At 38.5% G+C, this 20,142-nt stretch overlaps 1 protein-coding gene across 1 annotated transcript; it reads left to right on the forward strand.

Annotated features, from left to right (window-relative positions):
- Nucleotides 1–4,112: 4,112 nt before the first annotated feature.
- Nucleotides 4,113–18,589, forward strand: BET1 (Bet1 golgi vesicular membrane trafficking protein). The gene is made up of 3 exons (XM_053714058.1): nt 4,113–4,370; nt 10,177–10,233; nt 17,902–18,589. Exons 1-3 carry the CDS (start codon nt 4,260–4,262, stop codon nt 18,055–18,057), a joined length of 324 nt encoding a protein of 107 aa, XP_053570033.1. The 5' UTR covers nt 4,113–4,259; the 3' UTR covers nt 18,058–18,589.
- Nucleotides 18,590–20,142: the final 1,553 nt, after the last annotated feature.

Raw genomic sequence — 20,142 nt, forward strand, 5'->3', positions numbered from 1 at the left:
TAGTGTAGCCGTTCCTACCCGCATCCACCCCGTGCACGCGCCAGCCCCCGCATGCACGTGCGCGCGTCTGTGTGCATCCCCGGCGATCCCGCCCACAATCCTGCCCCCCTCTACGTCATATGGCCCATCGATGGCCGCCCACCCGCCTCCCACGTAAGCTCCCACCCACCAACGATACCGGCCATCGATGTCCAGTGCAGAGAGGGCCACAGAGTGGCTCTCTCTGCATCGGGTGGCCAAGGGGGGTTATTGCAGGATGCAAGAACCCGGAGCCGTGCGGGAAATACAGCTTGGCGCCAGGTTTTGCGGTGCCAAGCTGTATTTCCCGCACTGCTATTGGCTAAGAGGTGGAAACGTCACCTCTCAGCCAAATTGGATTCTGCCGTGGGCTGCCTTTAGCAGCTCAGCGCAGCAAACGCTTCTAACAAATAAAGGGGCTTTCAGAATGAAGTATTTTATACTTCATGAATGAAAGTCCCATTTATTTGTTACGATTGTAAATCCTAGCGTTTCCCAAACGCTAGGATTTACCATCACTTTAAATGCAAGGCAAAGCAAAACAAATTATCTTTCTAATATTACCCTAAGACCCATTAGCAAAGCAGCTGCCAGTTCCCCACAAAAAGAAGCCAGTTCTTTAATGGCATCTTCAATATAAACAATACCACCACACGCCGGTTTAGAAGGCCATCCTCTGGCAGAAATTTAATTGTGAAGGCACCATGCCAAACTACCATAAGTTCTATGGACTCTGGCTATCTTAGTCACATAACAGAAGGCTGAACATTGTTCTGGAACTTTCTTCAGTATGATACTAGCTAAAATCATGAAAACCTGTAACCATTTATCAAGCATTTTCTACCTTTTTTAAGGGCAATAAAGAAAACAATTCAATTCACTGTGTAAGCTCTACCATTTTTATTTCTTAAAGCAGGCAAATACCCAGTTGACCATAAGAACAAAGACAATAACAGTCTCTGCTTCCTTTATATGCACTTTGCAACACTATCTTCCCTAGAACCTGTCATAGGGGCCTAACCCTAAACTATGGGTGAACGCTAGCAATAGATGACTATGGAAAATCAATAATAGCAGTCAAGACAATTTCTTCGCTATTTTGCTGAGAGGTGACATTTCTACTTCTTAGCCAAAAGGCATGCGGGCTATCCGGCTTGGTGCCAGTTGGAGCGCACGGCTATTTGCAAAAGAGCGTTCTGCCGTGGGCTGCCCGAACAGCTCAGTGCGGCGAACGCTTCAAACAAATAAAGGAACTTCCAGCATGAAGTATTTTATACGTCATGAATGAAAGTCCCCTTTATTAGTTCCAATGGTAAATCCTAGTGTTTCACAAATAGGATTTACCATCCCTTTAAAGAGGAAAAAAACATTACAACTGGGGGAAAAAAAAAAAAAAGAAATGGTTGTGTCTAAAGAAAAAGAAAGAACCATACTATCCTCATCAACTACCATTTAAAGGGACAGTCTACACCAGAATTTTTATTGTTTTAAAAGATAGATAATCCCTTTATTACCCATTCTCCAGTTTTGCATAACCAACAGTTATATTAATATACTTTTAACCTCTGTGATTATCTTGTATCTAAGCCTCTGCAAACTGCCCCTTTGTTTCAGTTCTTTTGACAGACTTGCAGTTTAGCCAATCAGTGCCTGCTCCCAGATAACGTCACGTGCATGAGCACAGTGTTATCTATATGAAAAACATGAAATAACACCCTCTAGTGGTGAAAAACTGTTAAAATGCATTCTGAAAAGAGGTGGCCTTCAAGGTCTAAGAAATTAGCATATGAACCTCCTAGGTTAAGGGTCAACTAAGAATATCAAGAGAACAAAGCAAAATTGGTGATAAAAGTAAATTGGAAAATTGTTTAAAATGACATGCCCTATCTGAATCATGAAAGTTTATTTTGGACTAGACTGTCCCTTTAAGCTTTTTCAGCTGTGGAAACATTAATTTTATCAGTGACCTAAACCCTGCCAAAAATCACCACACCAGCCCTGGCAATATCCGTGTATACCAGTGATGGCCAAATTCCTAGCAGATGGGGGCCACATATTAATATTTTAGAATCTTTAAGGGCCACATATAAATTGATGGCTATTAAACAAATATATGTTCAAGTGTTCAGTGGCACAAGGTTAGATTTTGGTAAGGTTGCAGGGTACCCTCTGTCTGCTGTTCTTTCCTTCAGAGAGTTCCTTTGAGTTGTGGTCACCAAAAGCACACATTTTCAGTTCAGCTTTTTCCTAGGGCCACAAAACTTTGACACACATTGTTAGTTCTGCTTTTCTCGAAGTGACGCAAAAACTAGTGCCAAGGGTTGTAATTCTCGGGTTGCCAGTTCACCATTCTTGCTGTGCAACTCAACCACTTCCCCAGAACCTTTCAACTCTGCCTCCCGACTAAACCATCAAGAATCCATCCTCTGCTATTTCAAATATGCATTATGATAGCACAGTCCATCATTGCACTTTTTATGTATTGATTTCTTTACGGAAAAACTGGGACTGCACAAACTCTATCCTTGACTACTCTAAGGGACTGTAGATGTCTAAGACTTCTGCAAAGCATATTAAAGGGGCACGTTAGTTATATGCAAGTTATGGTGCAATAATAAAATACGCTAACACTGAACATAAACTGTAAGGTGTCCATTTGTCCTGCCTTTTCTAAGACAGTAGCGAATTTGGGACATCTGTCCCGAAACGTTCTGGTTTCCCTGGTTGTTCCGAATTTGCAGTGTCCAACATTCCTACTGAATTTCGAATCTGAGTTAAATTTTAACCCAGTGGCGAACTTCAGTAGGTATGTGGAACAATGTGATAGGCAGACTCTACAAATTCAGGAAAAGGCAACATAGTAGTGACAGCCAGAGTAAGAGTGAGAGTTTCTTCCTCCCCCACCCCCATTCCATGTGCACTGGCACGTGCTTTTCCTGCAGTGACTTTGCACTGAAGTTTGTATTGGAGGACCTGGGCTGCAACTGCTGTGGCTGGCCAGCATTGAGGTATGTGTGAGGCTATGTGTGACATGTACAATTCCACATATGCATGTGTTCAGTACATACAGATCAGTAAGAACAGTCAGGATCAGTGATACACATGTGTGTCCCCCAGACCCTCCCTTGGCCATGACTAGCTAGCTTTTTGGTTCAGACCCTGGATAGCACTTGCTGATTGGTGACTACATTTAGCCACCGATCAGCAAGCGCTATCCAGGTGCTGAACCCAAAATGGGCCGGCTCCTAAGCTTACATTCCTGCTTTTTCAAATAAAGATACCAATTGATAATAGGAGTAAATTAGAACGCTGTTTAACATTACATGCTCTATCTTAATCATGAAATAAATCAAATTGGGTTCAGTATCCCTTTAAACATTTAAAATTTTTGTTTAACCAACTTAACAACATTTATGAGGTGCACTGAATTTGGGTCTGTCACCTTAATATACTGATTACATAGATTATTATTTTATTAGTTTCATGATTACAACTGCCGTTCCTGTATGCAGACACCTAAAATTTTCTTTATAGCTTTCTTTGCATTTCTATTTACTCCTCACACAATACTTGTCAGTACAACTGATAGCCAACACACAATATGCGTTTGCTGTACCTTAACCTTTAACTCCACCTTCGACAGCCTGAGCCTTGACAGTTCCCAGGAAACTAGGTCCTGCCCCCAGCGCACAGGCCATGCCCCTTTAGGGAAACTATGGCATTCTTATCATTTACTCGGTACAGTACTTAGATAAACAACAAAGTGTTTGTTAAACACAGTAGAACAAAAAAAATGCATCATATTATTAGATCTGTTTAGACATCGTATTGTTCATTACATAAAAATCTAAGGAGCAATTAATACAGTCCAAATAAATTAAATTACATCTGGAATATATTTCATTCAAATGAATGCATTTAGCCATGTTGATGTATACAATAACACTTCATTTGCAATATGTTGCAGCAACGAGATTATTACGTTTATAAAGCGGTAGAAATAATTTAGCTATCTTCGATAGAACGCAGCACACATTTGCAAATAGGAAAACGAAATATTTTGAATATTGGTCCTCTCCGGTACTCGTAGAGCTGCGCCTGCTGTTGTTTCACTTTCTGTGATGCCAGAGTTCAGGACACGTCATTACAGACAGAAGTGCTTGGAGCGGCTATTTTGTCGCTAAGCAGCTGTGGTGCCAGTGACTGTGTACAGTTGGATACCGGTTACCTGGTGTACCACGATGGACCGGGACGGGATGAAGCACCGCGAAATGAGCGGGTATAGTGTGTATGAAGAGGAGAACGAGAAACTGACTGAAAATCTAAGGAACAAAGCTACTGCTTTAAAATCTGTAAGCATCTTATAACAAGTATGGCCCACTTGAGCCACCGTAGACCCAAATAGAGCATATCAAGGAATCATCACTAATTAGCTATTAAAGGAACAGTCTACTTAAAAATGTTATTGTTTGGAAAGATAGATATTCCCATTGTTACCATTACCCAGTTTTGCATAACCAACATTGTTAAATTAATATACATTTTACATCTGTGATTACCTTGTATCTAAGCCCCTGCAGACTGCCCCTTATCTCCGTTCTTTTGACAGGCTTGAATTTTAGCCAATCAGTGCTGACTCTTAAATAACTATTGAAATCCAGGCCGTTAGGCAACTTGGACTTTTTCTGACACTCCCCATTTGTCTAAAGCGTATGCGCAAGTCATTGCTGGATGTCAATCATCCCATGTGCGCACCCGTTTGACGCATGCATGGTAGTCACACTATGGAATTCCCAGTTACGTAAGTAACATAGTTCTCTCAAACGGGAGAGGAGAGAAGATACATTTTTGCAAGCTGCTTACGATTAGGTATATGATCAATTCAAGCTGTAATATGCTATATATAACAATAATTAACGCATTAACACATCGGATTAACGCATGCACAAATAGTATGTATCGGGAGTGAGCAAAAATAATGACGCAATGAGCGGGGTTGGACCGTTCTTGGCTACAGCTCGATCTACAACAGGAAGTAAGATGTGGGAGGAGCAATGAACGGTAGACAAGGTTTTATAAATCATTTGATTATAAATGTTTATTATGGATTTTTTAACAAATAAACATAGCGACTATTGTCCCACATTACTCTTAAACATAAATAACGATAGCATAAGCAGCAACTTTACCATCACTTTAACATTACTTTTAAAAACCTGGCTACCAGAAGTTGCATTTCATTTAATTATTATTGTTCATTGCAAGGGTAGATGTAATTTGAGTATTTTGTTTGTATTGAAGATGTGCGTTGTCTAGCATAATTCTTTATACTGTATCAAAAAGTCAGCCATCCATCCACAATTTTTGGGCCATTAGCCATTAAAGGGGCATTAAACACAAATAAATGCTAGATAGAATGATGCATTCAAAGTAAAGATTAGTCTGAGAATAACATGTAGATGTATTTTTTTTAAGTTTCATTAGCTGTTTAAATATTGACAAAATAAGTGTAAAGTTTTAGTGTCTATAAAACAGTAGGAGCTGCCATATTGTTACCTTCTCTGCTTTGGCCAATTACGGACAGTTATAAACAGGTTACTAGAGTATGCAGCCAATGTGTGGAATATAACAGTGTTCTGCACTTCCATTTCTAACAGGAACTGAAAAGCTCAAAATGTCATAATGGAATTACAGGAAAAGGGTACAAAATAAATAATGAAAGTATATTGCAGAGTTTTATATATATATATATATATATATATATATATACACACATCTACAGTGTGTGTGTAAATATATATATATAACACGGAAGGGAAATTCACTCCAAGACCGGACCAGGTACACATCCAGTGACTCAGCAACATCCCAGCCCTGGGTGCTAAATAGCACTCCAAAAAAGCTGTGATGTCACCAGAGCCACAGGCAGTTAACCCCAGTCCGGAATGGGTGCAAGAAACAAGGGGGATTACAAACAAAAAGTAATACAACACATAGAGACACCCAGCACTCACCAGCTAGCTCACAGCTAAGATAAAATCACAACTGGAAAGGTTAGTTACCGCATCTGGCCAAATTGGAAAAGCTCAGGCACCACGTCAAGGTCCTTTCCACTGCCTGAGTCCCTAACACAGCCACACCATGCAAGCTTACAAAGCCAAACAAACTGAGAACAAAGAAGGGGTGCACAGGTGTATGTAATCACCCAGAGAAATACAAAACACGGAAGGGAACTGCACTCCAAGACCGGACCAGGTACACATCCAGTGACTCAGCAACATCCCAGCCCTGGGTGCTAAATAGCACTCCAAAAAAGCTGTGATGTCACCAGAGCCACAGGCAGTTAACCCCAGTCCGGAATGGGTGCAAGAAACAAGGGGGATTACAAACAAAAAGTAATACAACACATAGAGACACCCAGCACTCACCAGCTAGCTCACAGCTAAGATAAAATCACAACTGGAAAGGTTAGTTACCGCATCTGGCCAAATGGGAAAAGCTCAGGCACCACGTCAAGGTCCTTTCCACTGCCTGAGTCCCTAACACAGCCACACCATGCGAGCTCACAAAGCCAAACAAACTGAGAACAAAGAAGGGGTGCACAGGTGTATGTAATCACCCAGAGAAATACAAAACACGGAAGGGAACTGCACTCCAAGACCGGACCAGGTACACATCCAGTGACTCAGCAACATCCCAGCCCTGGGTGCTAAATAGCACTCCAAAAAAGCTGTGATGTCACCAGAGTGATTACATACACCTGTGCACCCCTTCTTTGTTCTCAGTTTGTTTGGCTTTGTGAGCTCGCATGGTGTGGCTGTGTTAGGGACTCAGGCAGTGAAAAGGACCTTGACGTGGTGCCTGAGTTTTTCCCATTTGGCCAGATGCGGTAACTAACCTTTCCAGTTGTGATTTTATCTTAGCTGTGAGCTAGCTGGTGAGTGCTGGGTGTCTCTATGTGTTATATATGTGTGTGTCTGTATGTATGTGTGTATATATATACTATATACTGAAAATTCAGGATGCCCCTGGCCGAAAACCGAAACAAAACCAACATTTTTTTTTTCTTTTTTAACTACAGTGTGTGTGTGTGTGTGTGTGTAGCTGAGAGAGCTTGTAGGCGGGAAAGCTTCAACAAATGGGCGTGGTCACTTGTACCGTAGGGCGTGATCTGCAGTGAAACTGGTGGAGCTCTACAAGGGAGAGCGTGGTTATAGCCACACAACAATACAAGGTCAACATGTGTTTCTGTTTTTGGGTGTAGTTATCCGTGCGATGGGCGTGGCTGCTCCTTACCGTCTCTCATCGTATCTCCACCTAGTTCCTGGTTCGGGTCTCACACTGACCCGTAAGATTATATGTCGGGATCCCCAAATGGAGTCTGCCTGTCACCTATCACCAGGACCACCGGACTTAGCTACGACCTTACGTGCAAGGTGGTTATAGAAAGTTACTGCGCTTTTTTGTATACACTGTCTGGTGGGTGCTAATTTGTACCAACTGTGTGCGAACTTGGGGCTTATGCATATATAGTGTGCAAGCATATTTGCCTCAAGCGAATAGAATGTATACGCCCACGAGGCTGATGTATGAGCACTGTATATAAGGCTTATACATATTCACTGTGTGTGCTTAGGGCTGTGTCTGATAATATCAAGTGTTTATAAACTTGTTACTTATCCTCCTTTGAATACTGTATTCAGAACTTTAGTTTCCTTTAAAAAAAAAAAAGGAAAGGGCACTGCTGGTTTCAAATATCATCATCATGTCATGGTACTTATGTGTGTGCTCTGTGTACCATGCCAGTGCTGTGCTGCTCACCTTATGCTAAGGCTAGACATGTAACTCAATAGAACAGGGGAGGGCTGTATATTTTTAGTCATTTTGGTCCTCTCTGGGCCGAAATTGCAATTGCACATTTTCGGCAGCCCAAATTTTTGGTTCATCGCTAGTATTATTCTTTATTTAGTTCTGTGTAACAGAATCAGATTTAACCAATTTTTTTTTTTTTTTTTTACCAATTATCAAAATAAAGTATAGTCCTAGAAAACTATTATTATATGCAAAACAATAAGTCAAGTAATTAACTCGAACAGCAGCTCTAGGCTGGCATCAAAATTGAAATATGCTACACAATTTTACCGAAAATAAAAAGGCAAAAAAAAAGAAAACCGAAATAACCAAATATTCCATTTACGGACGAAACTTTCTGCAGCCGAAATTTCGGTGCATCCCTAATATAAATACAATATATATATATATATATATATATATATATATATATATATATATATATATATATATATATATATATATATATATAAATACAATATATATATATATATATATATATATATATATATATATATATATATACACACATACAAAATTATCATTTTATGTTACCATCTCAAAGTGTTAAATGTCCCTTTAAAGTGGTATTAAACTCCTAACTACAACTACAGTAGGAAGGTTATTTTTTCTCAGGTACCTGCAGCTCTCTTCAGAGCTGTTCTCTTATTTTAATCCTTTACAAGTGCTGGCTAGTGACGCTATTCACCTTTACACTGGGTGCCACAATCATAACTCCTTAGCCCAATGCGAGGTATATATACGTTGTGCAATATTTTGCTTATCGTACCGCACAATGTATATATACATCTGAGCTGCAGGAAGCTCCAGCAGTATCTGCTGTTAAGCTACAGCTGAGAGCTGGATTTACTGAGCTCCAGACATCTGCCTACATATGGAATCAAAGCACGATCGGTGCTCCGCTTCCATATGAAGGCAGATGCCAGATTGTTGCAGACAATGACTCTGTGTGTGTCACCGTCTGTAACCATCATCTGCTGGGAGGTGTGGGAGGGAATCCAGGAGGCGGGTGGGTGGTCCAGCAGCTGAGAGGGCAGGGATGGAGTGAGATGGCCTTACACTACAGAAAAATAAAATAAAGGGACAGGGAGGGATGGGGAGCTACGCTACAGAAAAAGGGGTGGGGGCTTTCCCTAACTAACGATCCGGTGAGGGGGAAGTGGGAGAACCACTACACTAGATAGTGGACAATAGAGGGGGGAGTGTTAGAGAGCTGTTTGGGAGGGATTAGGGGGGTTGGATGGTAAGGTGGGATGCCACACTGCAGCAAATAAAATAAATAAATTAATAATAATAATAAAAAAACTAAATCTTCATATTGGCAGACTGTCTGCCAGTACCTGGGGGGGGGGGGTGGTTAAGGATGGTAGAGAGCTATTTGGGAGGGTTCAGGGGGTGTGAGGTGTCAGGTGTAATCTCTACACTAAAGCTAAAATTAACATTTTAAAATACCTGATTGGCCCATTCACTGCTGGAAATAATAGTAGTGTGATTCGCAGCTGCAATTAGCGGCCTTATAATTACAGGTATACCCCGCTCATACAGCAGGTTAGGGACCGGAGCCCCGCTGTAAAGTGAAAACCGCCTTAAAGTGAAACAAGGCAGTTTTAGCTTTCTTTTCACTTGCCAAAACTTGAAAACATGTTTGAACTAACACATATTAAGGGTGCAATAGTGCTACATTTAGTTTAACACTTGCACAGCACAGTATTCAATTATTATTCAATAAATACTGTACCAATAAAATAGTGACAATTACTGTAGTAAAATTTGCCAGACTATAGCACTGAGACATAGATTGCACTGTAATGCTGTAGACAAAGTGAACTAAGCATAATACAATGGTGCCAGTCACTTTTCTCACAATTTACCGATGATTATAGCACTGTTTTAAAATCCTTGGAGGCTGAACTTCAGCTCCACAAAGCGCTGTATTAGCGAAGCGCTGTAAAGTGAGGTATACCTGTACCAGAAAGCAACAACAAAACCATGTATGTCTGCTATTTCTGAGCAAAGGGGATCCCAGAGAAGCTTTTACAATCATTTGTGCCATGATTGCACAAGCGGTATGTAAATAATTTCAGTGAGAAACCCAAAGTTTGTTAAAAAGTTAAACTATTTTTTATATATAATCGCAGTTGCTTTCTTATATCAAAAACAGGAGGCCCTAAATTAAATTTCTCAAACTTACAATCTCTTTTCAATAAGTACAAAATGATTGTCTACATGTATATAAGATAATTTATCTAATTTAAGCATACTGATGACATGTTTTGTTTTTCCTAGCTTTCTATTGAAATTGGAACTGAAGTAAAATATCACAATAAATTACTAGGGGAAATGGTGAGTATTCTCTTCTACACATTGGCTAACTATTTTGCTGCACTGCTTTGAATGTTTTATGTTGTGGTATTCTTAAGAGCCCTATTAATCTAGCTTACTGTGTAAAACATTGCAGTCTCTTGTTGCTAATTTCATATTATTTGTGTGATCATTTATCTTCTGTATATTAAATAATTTAAAATTAGACAATCCCGTCTACTATATGAGAATGGAATAAAAGTTTATTTTCTTTATTTTTCAAAAATATCAAAAATAAGAGAGGGCGCATACACTATATATACACTGTACAACTTCAAAAAACAACATACACAGCTCATTCAATATATGGCACTTGTACCTATTAACATACAATTATATCAAAGTCCCATGTTGAAAGTCAGTATGATAGTACAAAAAATCAGGTATGTCCTCAGTGTGAATGATAGCTGCACTCCTCTTCACAGAAGATACTGGAAAAACTGTAAAATAGAAGAAAGAGAGGGGCGCCTCATGTGTAGAATCACCAAATCAAAAAAGCCAAAGCTTATGCACTTGATCCAAATTGGTACTCACATTTAAAATAAGCACCCCAATGTGCTAATGGAAGCAGACTGACATAATATAGTGTGTCAGTACACCCACTCCAGGATATCCCCGCCAGGTGTGTCTGTAATGGAGAGTCAAGACAACAAAGGAAACCACATGTGCAGATCAACCAAATAGATGGAACAATGGAGATAATTATGCTAAATGGGTACTCACAATGTCCAATAGCACACCTATGTGCTGGTAGATGCAGACTGATAATTTTAGGTTAGGGCTTGTCAGCTCACCCACTCCAGGTGTTATCAATGATATGGTCCAAAAACAGGATAAATACACAAACAGCCCAATATTGGGAAATGAGAGGTAAGGTAGAAACCACTATACTTGTTATAGTAAAAAAACATTTTTATTAAAAGACTGAAAACAAAAATTGAAATTTAAAAATTAAAATATTAAAAGAATATAATACCAAATAGTGGTCAAGGGTATAATCCCCTCTAATGCAACGCGTTTCTCGGCACTGAAGGGCCGTTTCTTCAGGCATGTATACACCTTACCTCTATCCTGCTATTTAAACCTTTAGATGCCAGTTCCTAAGGACAGGAAAGAAAAGAGGCGCCCAATGGTGTAATATCGTAGGTGAAAGTGAAAAGAGACAAAAGCAGATATCAATTGTACTCACAAACCCAGGTGCACATCTATTGCAATAATAAGCGTACCGAGGCTTCGGATCCGCTCGGCTGACTCAGTCCACTGGTGTCGACCTGCAAAGGAACACATCCTCGAAGGAATATCACTCTAAACTTGATCCAATAGTCCAGACTAGAGCAGGGTGTATTTAAGTAAATCTAGACTTTATTAAAATCAATTAAAATACAGGAAACACAACAACGCGTTTCTCAGCACGGACGCTGTTTCATCAGGTTGTAATATTCCTTCACAACCCAGCTCTAGATATATCTACAAACAACCAATTACAAGGGTGAATCATGGCACACCCCCAAGATGACACACCGTATTGGACCATTGATCGGCATCTAAGTTATATATACAACATCTGTGTTTGTTTGGTATATACACATGACCAATGGAAGATCGATGTAATCGTACACCCACTGATGCTTTGCATACAATTGGATACGGAGGCCGGTAAATGGGCCAATCACACAAAGGTGTGTATTAACCTTAATATTAAAGTCTGAACATAAAGGCAAAAGCTAATGCTTAGTTTAAAAGATTATGGTCCTAAAATAGGATATTTAATCATTAAGATACTAGAAATGGGCGAATATATTGGATCGGGGCCAAAATAATACCACGTATCCAAAGTGACGCACAAAGGCTACTATAACCAATAGGAATTCAAGAGAATACACACCCACCAAAGCAAATCCATCTAATAGAGCCAGAGTGCTAATACGTCAGGCCAATAAGAAAACATAAGCTTATGCCGTTATTGTCAAGACAGAACAAACAATGATATTCTGACTTATATAATATGATTGCTAACTTGCACAATATTAAAATATCATAGTATCATTAGCGGTCCCTACTAGGATCAATTTAATTTAACCTAATAAGGAAAAATAAACACATACCATACATTTACAATAATATGCTAACGTATAATCAAAAAATAAAAAAATATAAAAAAGAAAAATAATATAAGAAAAATAGCAATAATAACTTGCACAATGTTAAGGTATCATTAATGTTCCGTACTGGAGTCAGTTGTAGTTAACCCAAATCAATATTGGACATTCAACTAACGGGTTAGCTATTTATATATGTTTAAAACTAGATTTAAAAAATCACAAAAGTGGACTAAAAACATTTTTTAAAACAATGAAAAAATCAAATATAATAAGTAAAAATCATATTATTCAATCATTTTATATTCAAATCTTAATATAAGCATTGCTAGGATCTAGACAGATATGTATTAGACCCCCTAGCTGTAGAGCATAACATTGCTATACAATACATCAAGCTCTAGGATCCTTGGATGATAACATATATCTATAGTCAACCTATCTTTAGCAAACCTTACCACTAGACTATACCAATAGAGCATATATTCGATGGTTTATGATTTGTCAAAAACAAATCTATATAAATATATGATGATAGTAATTTCATTGATGACTTCCAAACCCAGTAGGGGTATCTATATTATTATATTATATTATTAAGTCACTTATTATTGGTTATTTATTGGCGCACTCCTAGGTCACAGTTTCTATTTGGTTTACTGTAGCATTTCCATATATTTAAACATTTATGCTACCAATACACAATTGATTAAAGAACAACACCCACAATGGGCAGGTCCATAAGACACATGTTATGCATTAAAGGGACAGTCTAGGCCAAAATAAACTTTCATGATTCAGATACAGCATGTAATTTTAAACAATTTTCCAATTTACTTTAATCACCAATTTTGCTTTGTTCTCTTGGTATTCTTAGTTGAAAGCTTAACCTAGGAGGTTCATATGCTAATTTCTTAGACCTTGAAGGCCACCTCTTTTCAGAATGCATTTTAACAGTTTTTTACCACTAGAAGGTGTTAGTTCATGTATTTCATATAGATAACACTGTGCTCGTGCACGTAAAGTTATCTGGGAGCAGGCACTGATTGGCTAAACTGCAAGTTTGTCAAAAGAACTGAAATAAAGGGGCAGTTTGCAGAGGCTTAGATACAAGATAATCACAGAGGTTAAAAGTATATTAATATAACTGTGTTGGTTATGCAAAACTGGGGAATGGTTAATAAAGGGATTATCTATCTTTTAAAACAATAAAAATTCTGGTGTAGACTGTCCCTTTAATCCAAACAAACCAAACATATTATTCTTATACATAAAGCATTGTGTTTAGAATATTCAAATACATCATCATCATCCTGTTAGTTAGTCAAACTTTAAGTTGCAACCATATCTCTCTCCACCATAATAATACACAATCATTTCTTTATTTTTATCAGTTTTGAAATGAAAACACAATAGACAGTGATTTGTGCAAGTAATAAATAAAGGGCTAGATTACTAGTGTAGCGCACAATATGAGAGCACAATATTTGCGTTCCACTCAGTACAAGTGCGTTTACATTGCCCGGAAGCCAAACGCTGACGAGAGCACGCTTCCATTGACTCCTAAAGGAGCCTTTTTTAATGCCGACAGCCACGACAAACCACCTATTGCAGGGGGGCAAATTGTGCAGCGTTAGGCAGCAATAAATAAATATATACCCCCAAAGCAAAACATGCAGTGATCGGAGATGTCATCGCAGAAAATGCAGCATGTCTGCAGAAAGAATGGGATACATGTAGGAACTGTTAGCATTTTCCCTTTGCAGTACTTCTCCATATTAGACTGTTCTCTTCAAATAAAGCTGAGTTCTGGCTGTACTATGTAAGTTTACAGTGCATCCAGAGCAAAGTGCTGTTTGAAGAGAACAGTCAAATATGGAGCAGCTCTTGCAAAGCAGCAGTGTATGTATTGTTGACTGGCTCTCAGGGATTTTTTTTAACCCTGCCCCCAAACCTTTCCCGGGCTGCAAAGCTATGACTTCTGAATGTAAGATGTTCTTGTGAGCAATTCACCTTTTTATTGCTACATTTCTACCTTGTTATGTTAGAGCAAAGGAAACAAATTTATTCAAAAGACATTTTAAAAACTAACATTTCTTTTTTGTCTGCAGCTAATTTGCAATGCAATTTTCAACTGCTGCTCAAAATGACCTGCAGAAAAGTTTTCACTAAAAAAATCTCATTGCAGAAAGTGAAAATTTCTGTGTATTTATAGTGAAATATATAGTTATATTTATAGTTAAAACATAGTCCCCCCATTCACCTCCATGTAAAGGCAATTTTCTTTTCTTTTCAAAAACCCCACATCCCCTTACTTTAAGCCCTTATAACTGCTTCGTGCAGATTTAAAAATAATAAATAAATAAAAATGCTCGTATTTATATACTATTATGAAGTACTGCCCATTTTATTTTTAGGGCAATAGGGACAACTTTTTATCTTTAACCAGAGGTCTGACCTCTGGTTAATTATGCGTAGCACAAAGTGAAACCGCAAGCTTGCAGTAGCATTAACCAGCCACTTGTAATTGTTGGTTATTTAACGTGCAGGCCCCAATCCGCAACTAGCTCCCACTAGTGTAGGATATGACCTTATTCTTTCAACAAGGGATACCAAGAGAACAAAGCACATTTCAAAATAGAAGTGAATTAAAAAGTGTCTTAAAATGACATTCTCTATCTGAAGCATGGAAGTTTAATTTTGACTTCCTATCCCTTTAAATACACATTTAAATCCAAAATGATCAGTTGAAAAGGAAAGAGAAAATTTTAATCGGACTGAGCAGATTACAAATGGTAATATTGTACTTCTGTTTTGTCAACCCTCCAAATTAACCCTTCCATTTTCATTATTTATTTATCTGTTTTTCATTTCGCTGAGACTATAGGTGCCCTCCAATAGTGAATTTCAGAATGGCAACAAACAGGATATGTACATAAATGTTTAAAGGGATAATCCTCCTAAGGAGAACGGATCTCAAACCAGATAATCACTGTGAGCAATATAATCACTCGGCTCCAGTATGTGTTTTCTGGGTCCCTATCTCTCCAATAGCCCTTATTCCTCTTGGTTGCCACAGCTCACTCGCTGCCAAGCCAGATCCGCTCACTCTGGTTGCAAACGCTGTCTGTATCTCACTCTGGCATGTATTCCTGATGTCACAAGTTGCCCTGCTGTCCAATCAGGTGCAAGCTGAGGTTCCAACAATGCAGGACGTCTTGAACTTAGTGTGTTAGAGTGCAGAGGTTTCAGCTGGAAAATTAAATAACCAGGAAGCAGAGAAAACCAGAGAACCTCTTAAAAGTAAGCACTCATTTATTCAACAAGGATAAAAACACCCGAATAAAAATCAGAAGCAGGATTGTCAGACGTTAGCACCAATCCGTCTTACACGTTTCGGCTGCTTCTGCCTTAGTCATAGACATGATTAGTTCACTTCAACTCAAACTTAAATAGGCTATACATCAATGTTATTGGTTAATCCTGACAATCCCTCATTACTGACATTATGGGGCCTATCAAGCTTCGAATGGAGCTTGAGGGCCCGTGTTTCTGGTGAGTCTTCAGATTCGCCAGAGCAGTTATGAAGCAGCGGTCACAAAGACGGCTGCTCCATAACCCTGTCCGCCTGCTCTGAGCAGGCGGACAGGAATCGCCGGAATTCAACCCGATCGAGTACGATTGGGTTGATTGACACCCCCTGCTGGCGGCCCATTGGCCGCGAGTCTGCAGGGGGCGGCGTTGCACCAGCAGCTCACAAGTGCTGCTGGTGCAATGCTGAATACGGAGAGCGTATTGCTCTCCGCATTCAGCGATGTCTGTCGGATCAGGTCCGACAGACATTTAATAAATATGCCTCTATGTCTTAATACATTTTGCAAGCAACAAATTAAGTGAAATATTAGCAGATAATACATAGTGCTGTGTTAGTTGAGAGATGATTACAATAAACTGCAGACTCAAGGTATGAATAGTAGTCCCTTCTATGGATATATATTAGTAACTGTGTGTAACATCTCATAAAGCAAAACACACAATATCTCAACATGTTCACTAATTTATATGTGAAACTATAATAATCTAAAGTTGTTCTAAATATGAACACGCATAACTTACTCAAATGGGGCTGTGATAATGTTATGATATTGCTATTACAGAGATAGGTGTATTATTAAGAATTTGCTAACATGGTCATCTCCAGAAATTAATGATCTCACTATCAATGTTAAAACCAAAGGGTCTTCTTGCTTTTAATTTAAAGATACAGAAAACTTCTCTCAACAATAGTTGAGCGGATCTGTGCCCCCCAGGGGGGGTTACGAACCCATTCTATGACCTGCCATATGAATGAGTATACATCACAATTGTGCTCAGTTATAAAATGTCATGCCAGGTCTAAACAGTTATTACTGGTGCTGATATCATTAAGATGCTTTCTGATTCTAACACAAGCTTCCCTTGTAGTGCAACCTACAGATTACCTATCACAAAGTGTGCATTCGATAAGATAGACAACAAATGTTGTCCTACGGTTTGTACAGGTGTTTAGATCAAAAACTCTTTGGGTGCCTTTAGTTTGAAACTGTGTAGCTACTTTACAATGTTTGCAGGCTTTACATTTCATACAATGGCACTTAGAATGCCCTTTGATCTTAAGCTTACTGCTTTTGTCACCTTAAGGGTTTCTAAGCATGCTTGGAGCAACCATGTTTCCAATCATGCACCCCCATCTCGAGACAAAGTTGCACCCACCTAAAACATATTCCTTAAGACTATCCTCTGCTGTAAGTATAGGCAGATGTCTATTAATAATACAAACCTCCCTGAACTGAGGACTAAAAGTGGATATGAAGGTAGGCCTTGTGTTATCTAACTTCTGTTTCTCACTTGATCTAGAAGTAACATTCCTCAACATTGACCTTCTATCCATCCTAACTTCCAAGTATGCTCTATTTACTACCTTTTTTCAAGTAACAGGACATGTTTAAGGAACTCACTTTCTTTGATAAAATCCTCATCCACAGAGCAGTTTCACTCTATTGTCATAAATTGTCCTTTCGCTACCCCAAAGCCAGTATGATGGGTGTGGTTTCTCTTAGCGTGTAAAATTGAGTTGGAAGTAATAGGTTTCCGGTAAAGTGATGTCTTAATCTTGCCCAAATGTGTATCCCCTATTAACATCCAAATACGGGATCACATTGAGGTTTTAATTGTGAAGTGAAATTTTAAACTGACTGAGCAGATTACAAATGGTAATATTGTACTTCTGTTTTGTCAACCCTCCAAATTATCCCTTCCATTTTCATTATTTATTTATTTATTATTTTGTATATATATACATATATTGCTAATCATTTTAAATTCCAATGTTCATTATATTAAAGGTCACTTAGGCTGCCTAATGTGGCAACTAAGAGAAGCAGCCTTTACAGAATTTAAGCAGAACAAATAGCTGAACCAAGAAGTTTACTTCATGTTTGTGACACTTAAAATACAACCACTTAATTTTTTTTCATGGACTGTTTACTTTGTTTTGTTTGAATTTCTTTAGGATTCAGACTTTGACTCAGCAGGTGGACTCTTGGGATCTACGATGAACAGACTGAAAATTTTATCAAGAGGAAGTCAATCAAAGCTGCTCTGCTACATGTTGTTGTTTGCATTATTTGTCTTCTTTGTGATTTACTGGTTTATTAAGCTCAGGTGATAAAATACTATTATATATTTGATATTGTGCCATGTTATTTTTCCAGAGAATATAAATCAGTGCCTATAATCTGTAGATCGTTCTTCAGTTTAATAGGCCATTATTTAGCCTGAGCAAAGTGAGCAGGGCTCAGACAGTAATTCCTTTTTTGTATCTTATCAGTTGTACATTGTAAGGTCTTAATACAGGGACTCTTGTGACAATATATTGTGCTCTTATTAGTATAGTTAAGATTGAACTTATGATAGGAGGGATGACCTGAATATATGTGGTAATATGGAGAAATGCTGCGCTCTTGTAATGACGACACACCCACACCACTGTTTGGACTGTTGACCAATTTCAATAGTGAACTTGCTTCTTTGGACATTTCTTCCCAGTTGCTCTTTTTTATTTTGTACGGAATGACAGAAGCTCTTCGTTTTCGAGAAGACGCATTGTTATCTATATGTAAAAAAATATATATATATCTTATTGAACTGTATGATATACTGGAAATCTTAGAAAATAAACTACACTTTAAATATTTTAATTATGTGGTGTTATTTTGTTATGGTTTTTTTTATAGTTAACAAGTAACCGACAATGTTCAAAGACCACACAACAAAAGACCTAGGAGTCAATTTAACAAGAGGCGAGCAGACATGATTCGCTGTAGCGAATCGTGTCTGCCCCACCTCGCTAAATGCCAACAGCATACACTGTCTTTCCTGTAAAATGCTTGTGCAATGCCGCCCCCTGCCCATTCTCGGGCCAATCGTCCGCTAGCAGGGGGTGGCAATCATCCCGATCGTTTCAGATTGGGATGATTGCAGTCCGCCACCTAAAAGGTGGCGGACAAGTTAAGGAGTAGCGGTCTTACGACCACTGCTTCTTAACTTACAATTCCGGCGAGCCAGAAACTTCCCTCTAGACTGGCTCCATTCCTCTTAAAGTAAAAACTTTATTGTACAAAAATATATAAAAAGAATATAGCATGAAAAAAATGTATAGAAAATGGCATAAAATCAATAACTCGATAGTCCATTACAAGCTGCCCTCATCTAGGCAACTGATACATTTTGGGCAGGATGTTGATTCACATATAAGTCGCATATAAGAAAAATGTATCTTTGGGTAATATTTTATCACCCACTAAATTACCCAGTCTCACAATAACTAATACAATGAAGGGAACATGTAGATGTGGCAGTAACTGATGTAAGGCCTGTGACTATATTTCAGTAGGTAGATCTTTTGAGTCTTTTCTTACAGGTATGAATTATGATACAGCTCAGTGCATCAACTGTGTGAATAGAAACAAAGACGCTGTCACACACAGATTCTATAAGGAGAAGCACTCTCTTCCAGACAGTAGGTAGAAATTAGCGGCACAATGGAGAGTGGGTGTAATGAAGTCCTCTAGGTGCTGGGACATACAATGCAGCACCAGGTATGTCTACTCCACACACGTAAGTTTAAACAGGAGTCCAAATAGAGGTGCGCACTGGTTCCCAGCAAAAACGGACAATCTACAACCGGATAAAAAAGTTCAAAGATTTATTTATCCAAATTTAAAAACATGTACGAGGTGAAGCTCCATAAAAGCATACCATTGCATGCACAGGTAAATGTAGTCTAGTCCCAATTCAGACGCGTTTCGTGTGCATGCGCACTTGGTCACTGCATATTGGTGATTAGACTACTCGCATTTAAATACCTAACATTTAAAGGTGTATATATGTACCAATTATATGTGATACCTCTGTACCGACTCAGTAAAGAAATAAAGTGCATATATTATATATAGAGAAATAAAGTGCATGCATTGTATACTGTGAGATATTATATATCATAATTTAATCTATATGTTCAAATACATGACTAAGTGGATTATAACATTTAGGGAAATATAACAAATTAGTTAATACAAATAATTCAAATAACTTAAAGCCCCACATGATATAAAGTCACATCATAAATTCACATTTGTATAATATTCCTACATAAGAATGAATTAAGGGATAGCATGATGTCTAACATCATTAAAGTTGATTTCCCAAAATGTATACTTCTCCCTGACAAAACATGGAAAATACAATGCAC

The sequence above is a fragment of the Bombina bombina genome, chromosome 5 (assembly GCF_027579735.1).
Source record: "Bombina bombina isolate aBomBom1 chromosome 5, aBomBom1.pri, whole genome shotgun sequence".
NCBI lineage: Eukaryota > Metazoa > Chordata > Amphibia > Anura > Bombinatoridae > Bombina > Bombina bombina.

Excerpts from the sequence above, each read along its gene's own strand:
- BET1 (XM_053714058.1), top strand. The coding sequence starts at position 4,260 with ATGGACCGGGACGGGATGAAGCACCGCGAAATGAGCGGGTATAGTGTG. Across the intron at positions 4,371-10,176 it reads AAGCTACTGCTTTAAAATCT|CTTTCTATTGAAATTGGAAC; the intron begins GTAAGCATCTTA and ends TGTTTTTCCTAG. Across the intron at positions 10,234-17,901 it reads ATAAATTACTAGGGGAAATG|GATTCAGACTTTGACTCAGC; the intron begins GTGAGTATTCTC and ends GAATTTCTTTAG.